General features: G+C 44.5%; 1 protein-coding gene across 1 annotated transcript; it reads left to right on the forward strand.

Moving 5' to 3' along the window:
- The first annotated feature begins 65 nt into the window (after positions 1 to 65).
- On the forward strand, positions 66 to 2,676 carry LOC122157510. Its single transcript, XM_042813202.1, has 2 exons — positions 66 to 557; positions 1,149 to 2,676. Exons 1-2 carry the CDS (start codon positions 68 to 70, stop codon positions 1,805 to 1,807), a joined length of 1,149 nt encoding a protein of 382 aa, XP_042669136.1. The 5' UTR covers positions 66 to 67; the 3' UTR covers positions 1,808 to 2,676.
- The last annotated feature ends 3,324 nt before the right edge of the window (positions 2,677 to 6,000 follow it).

The raw sequence follows: 6,000 nt of genomic DNA on the forward strand, positions 1-6,000 counted from the left end.
CGCGGGCCGGGCCGGGGGAAGGGGCAGCGGCGCCCCCGCGGGCCCCCCCGGCCCCCGGCGGCGGAGAATGGCCGAGGACTCGCCCAAGCGGCGCAAGGCCAATTTCAACGAGGCGGAGACGGAGGTGCTGATCGAGCAGGTGCTGAAGCACGAGCGGCTGCTGTTCGCGGCGGGGCCGGGCCGCGCCTCCCCGGGCCAGAAGCGAAAGGTGTGGGAGCTGATCCGGCACAAGGTGAACCCGGTGGCCGCCTGTCCGCGCGACGTGGAGGACCTGAAGAAGCGCTGGCGGGACCTGAAACGCCGCGACCGCAGCAAGCTGTGCCGCCTGTCTCAGGGCGGCGGGCCGCCGGGCCCCGCTGCAGCCCTCGGCCTCTTGCTGGCCCCCGAGGAGCTGCCGCCCGGCGCCGCGCCCGCCCCCCGCCCCCACCACCACCACCACCACCACCACCACCACCTGCACCCCCGCGCCTACGGCTCCCTGCTGCACGCCGAGGCCGTGCCCATCGTGGGCGGCATCGACACGTTGGAGCTGCCCGGCGCTGCCGTGGGGGAGATGGGTGAGTGCGGGGCGCCGCCTTCGCGCCTTGACGCGCAGTGCTGCGTGTAGCCGGCGGCCCGTGACACTACAGCGCAACGGCACGTGGGAGCGGACCTCCCGTCCCGGCGGCGCTAAGCCCCTTCTGTCCACGTTTGTAGATCCCGTTCTTGAAATTGCAGAAATAGAATGCCAGCGTGCAATCCTAGGCTGCCCGAAGTGCTGTGACTACGTATGGTTTTGTGTCCCAGAGAGAGGGGGCGTTAACGCGCTGAAACAGCAGCTGCGGTACGCAGGGATTCCCCGCGATCGGCGTCACCGTGCACACACACAGCGCAGAACAAGATTTGTCTTTTGGAACCTGCATCTTAGCCCCCGCGGTGGGGACAGTAAGGGAATTACAATTCACGGCTATTGAGTAAATGGATCTTTAGGGTTTTTTTCCCCTCGTATAGAGGTGATGTGTGTTCTAAAAGCGTCAGCACAGTGCAAGTTGCTGTGGTAGGGTCTTGGTTCAAGGGTGGTGGGTGTGCTGAAGGGTAAAAGCGCACCTGACTTGACTGTGAAGTTCCTCACTGACTTTGCTCTGCTTTTCCTCTCCCCTCATCTCTAGGATTTAACGATGATCCTGGCCCATCTCATCAACCCGGTCTTGAGAAGATAAACCTAAAAGAAGAGATAGTGGTGAAAGTGGTAGAGCCGGAGGAAAGCTCTGAGGACATGGCAGTAGTCCCACCTAGCCAGGAGCAGCTGCCTTATCTGGGGACATCTGGTGGTGCTTCCTCAGGGAAGGTAAAAGCCAAATCAAAAGGCAGATCCCAGGCAGACCAAATCGGAATAACTGAAGCGGACCTAGTGCAGATTCAGCAGACCCAGATGCAGGTGATTCAGTCTGGCTTTGACAGTGTCAACCACAATCTTCAGCTGCTGCAGCAAGGCATGCAGGATCTGAGTAACAGCCTCAGCATCATGGCGCATACGCTTGTTGCTATCAAAAACGTCTACGTGAAAAACAACACCGGCCCAACTACATACACCACCACCTCTACTCAGACCACAGCCGGGTACCTGAGCCCGGGTTCTCCCCAGGTTTCCCCTGCTGAGGACAGAGGCCGGGTGCAGATGGCTGGAAGCAGCAGCAGGAGCAGCAGCTGCAGTTCCAGCTCTACATCCCAGGAACCAGGTCCTTCAGAGTTTCCCAGGCCCCCCCTGAGAACCATTAAGAAAGAACATCCAAACGGCTGCTACTACTTCTGCTTTGCAGACATGTAAAACTTGAATATATGTACAGTGACTGTGGTGTTAGGTGCTGTTGTTTGTTCTGCTCCAGCCTGTGACTTGAAGGAGCAAAGTGGACTTGCCCCCCGCATTTTTTCCCAGTGGGAAATGTTTCTCTATAGGAGGTGGCATTAAACACTAAATACCAGTTCTGTTTGTTAACTCAGTTTCAGTTGGCTAATGTTTTTCTGCTGTTCTCTTTATCCTCTTACTCTCTCAAAAACAAACAGATTTATTTTGGCTATAACTCTTGTCTGTATTACCCTTTGTTTAATGTGACCTTTTGGAAAATAAAAGGCATGAGATTTGGGTGAAAAAGTAACGTTATGGTTACTGACTACCAGGAGCTGTCTTACATGAGTTGCTTAGTTGTTTTTGTTTTTTTTTTTTTTATTAAACAAATGGCAAAATGAGCTGGTGTTTTTAAGTAGTTGCTTTTTGTAATACTTATAACTGTTCGCTTGTTTGCTGTTGGTTTGAGGTTTTGTTTTTCTAAGTCTCAGCTGTGCAAGGAAGATATGGCAGGAAGGGTCGGATACACCTGCTTCCCTGAGGAATGGTTTTAGGATTGAGCTGTTGATGATGAATGTGCTTCTCCAAATTTGTACAGCATTGCTCCATTTGGCTGCTGCTCATTCCCAGCTTGCCAAATGCATCTTCTCAGAGGCATTGTGTTTTATTTCACTAGCAGAGCAGGCTATTTCTTGTGATATTATTAAGATAGAGACATAAAACAAAAACAGTAACTGATGAGTGATGCTTGGCTTTGACATGGAATGACATTTCTTATTATGGCTTGTAAGCAGATTTTGCAAGCTTTCTGGAATTGGTATCACTTGAAATACAAAGAACAAAAAAACCTTTCTGCATTGTTTTACATTTAGACTTGCTGTTAAATAAATTACAGGAGGCAGAGTCTGATTCTGGATAGAAAAATGCATAGCTCATGAAAAGAAGCTTTTATCTTTACCTATCAGAGAGATTAGTAAAATCTGCCATGCTTGTACATCCGAGGAAGAAGAACTCTGAACAGGAGGAAAATATTACTATTGATGCTATCGTTAAGATATGTGGAAAACTGGTGTTTAGAGCTTGTATATTACTGCCTTGTAAAAAGCACTCCATTTATGTTTTCAGCGTACTCACTGAAGGAAATACAGCAACCCTCTCACCTGCACTGTTATCCTATCACCTAAAAAATCATTCAAGTCCTCCTCATAAGCATTTATCACTAGTATAAAATTCTAAAGATAAATTGGCCTATGGTAATGGTCACTGGTTTTCCAGTGATTCTGCACATATGTTTTTGTTGCACACAAAGTGGCAGCCCAACTACCCCTTTTAGCAGCATAAGAACAAGTAAACATCAGGCAAGGTATGTATATATTTTTATGTCAACTTGGACAGTGCACTATACTACACAAAAATACAGGACTAATTTCTTCCATCTTTAGGGGGGAGAAGTAGGCCATTTTCATTGAAAAGTGATAAATATGGGAGCTAACAGTAGCTGCAAATAATGCAAGGAGTGCATCACCAGTTACACACTATTAGAATAATTACCTCAAAGCAAGGGATTTCATCTTAGGCCTGTGCAGGAGTCTGATGAAGCTCAGGACAGCTGGATTTTAACAGGTTTCTTCTGAGGCATTGCTGAGCAAAGAATGGAAACAAAATTATTTAAGAAGCCCAAAAGAACTATTTAAGAAGGAAACGGTAGAAGAGGATGACAAATCCTGAAGCTCAGCCAGGTGCAGTTCAATTGCAGCCACCACAGGGAATTAACACAAGGTCTATGCCCTGGAGGAGGTTTTTGGCTCCTGGATTCCCTTATAAAAGGAGATGGTGTGGGTGACAACTGCCACTACCTTACTCATAAAATGCTGATACCAAAAGCAGGATAGAGTTAACCTCTTAGAAGCATTTATATTTCTCCTCCTCAGTACAGATGGGATCTGCCAAGCCTTCATTTGTGTTTTGTTCGCATACAAAAAGCAGCCTCTCAATCTGTGATATCCCAGGCTGGGTTAGAAAAATGTTAGTGAATCAGAAGTTTACCTGGTCTTTTTGGGCAGCTATTTGAGCTTGTCCAGAGTGCAGTAGCCAGTTTTTTCTGTATTTCAATTCTTTCTTCAATTATTGATTCTTTAATTTCATTTACTCCAGCCTTCTTAGGGAAAGCTAGCTTGTGTGTGCTACACAGCTGTCTCACGTTTATGTTTCCAAGAGAGAAAGCTACGGTCCAGGTGCAAAGAAGTGCAGCAAGATTTCAAGAGCTAGTGGACTGTGTCTGCTGTGGTTGTGAAGATGGTTAAAAAAAGAAAAAAGTGCTTCAGAAATCAGATGAGCAGATCTCAGCACTGATTTCCAGTGGTGTTCCTGTTCCAGCCTTGGATCTTCCTCAGTCTCTCAATTGTACAGCCTAGGTATGTCGGAGCTGAGTTGAGACCACTCTCTCATTTTGGTTATGATCACTATTTATGTAATATTCTAAGTAACTTAAGATACTGAGATATCTCACCTCTAGTACAGAGCATGTACACTTTTATTTTCAAATTCCAATTAATAAAGCTGACTTTCTGTTTCTTTCTGTGTCTTTTCTGTAATCAAATAGTGGCTTTATTGGGAACACTAAGAACAAACACCCTCCAGAAGCACAACAGTACATTTCTAGCTGCTCTTAAGGGCAGAGCTGGCCTTTAATTTGCTTCACATACACTGCATAACAGTGGCAAAGTCAAGAAAGAGATCCGGAAGTTTTCTCCAATTCTTCTAGACTTCCCTAGCAACCTTATTCTGCTGTGCAAAGAGCAAGCAGTATTTTCCACAGCACACAAGGACTAAGGTAAGTGTGCACATAGACCACAAATATTGTGATGACATTGTACTTTTATCTAGTTTTTCTAGAAAGAGAAATGAAAGGATCTTGGATGGAACTAGAACAACTGGTTAACACTGCATCAAAATACCCAGATTCAATAACAACTTCAGTAATGTTTTTGCTATCTGCAGCTAAATTGTATTGCACAGAGAATGAGACTTTACAAGAGGCTGTAAAAGCTTGGCATGAATGTCCAGACAGCTGGACAAAATAAATTTATGACAGTGGCCTGTGGCTAAATAAGAAATTATAATTTAGCCCATTTACAAATTAGTAAGTGTAGCTGGCTTGCTACACAAACAAGGCTGGGATCCACCATATCATCACTAAATTGTTCTGATTTGCCATGGCAGTCATTTGTCGTTTGGGTGAATGCAGAGAGAATGGATAAAGAACATGAGCAAATAGAGAAGGAGGCCTTTAAGGAGGAGGGTTGAGTTGTTCCTATTGTTACTTATTACACAATACATCAATATACTAAACAGTAGAACTCTCATTGACTCACTCTTGCAGTATGAGCATCAACTTCTTTTGCAGTAGTACCAACTGACACTTGCTTTTTGCTTTCTCATAAGAGAAAACAAAGTTTTTCTCCATCTAACGTACAACAACAAAAAAATTGGAAAAAAAAAAAATCAACCTTATACAGTATATTTTAAGCAGTAAAATCACCATACAAACACAATCAAGGATTGAAGTTTTGCATGCTGAATGAGTATTTTATTTATAACCAGTTTATAAAAATAAAATACAAAATAATTTGAAAACAAAACTTAAAACATTGTACAAAGCCTTGATATGGTACAAATGAGAAAATAAATAATTACACCTTTATGTACAAATGACCATTACAAGCGCATCAACTCTCTTATGTTCTTGGTTGCCTGAGCAAACTTAAAAGAAAAAGAATGGCTTAGAAGATTTCCTAGGAGGGGAAAGAGAACAGCAATTATTGAGCAAAATAATTTTGAAGGACTCAACATTTGTCTTATCCAATGGTAACGAATAACCTCAGAACTACTTTGCATTTAATTTAATCATGATGCAGAGCAAGTACTTAGTTCCTTATGGAGCAACAACATTGTATTTTTAGCTAATACACCAATTTCATTCTTTGTGGTATTGCCCAGAGATTTTCAATTAGCAGCCATTGGTTTGCAGCTTCAAAAAGTCAGTACTTGTCTGAAGGCATTGCTGGTGATTTCCTTGATTTAGCAGTTTGGATATTCATAGGAAAGCATTTGAAAATTGACACCTGTTCTCTCTCTCTCTCTCTCTCTCTCTCTCTCTCTCTCTCTCTCTCTCT

This window comes from Centrocercus urophasianus, unplaced genomic scaffold (assembly GCF_019232065.1).
Source record: "Centrocercus urophasianus isolate 14NV4802_14NV808 unplaced genomic scaffold, USGS_Curo_1.0 seq_14, whole genome shotgun sequence".
In the NCBI taxonomy this organism is placed as follows: domain Eukaryota; kingdom Metazoa; phylum Chordata; class Aves; order Galliformes; family Phasianidae; genus Centrocercus; species Centrocercus urophasianus.

Coding starts and splice junctions, on each gene's coding strand:
- LOC122157510 (XM_042813202.1), top strand. CDS start 68: ATGGCCGAGGACTCGCCCAAGCGGCGCAAGGCCAATTTCAACGAGGCG. Junction 558..1,148: donor CGCTGCCGTGGGGGAGATGG/GTGAGTGCGGGG, acceptor CCTCATCTCTAG/GATTTAACGATGATCCTGGC.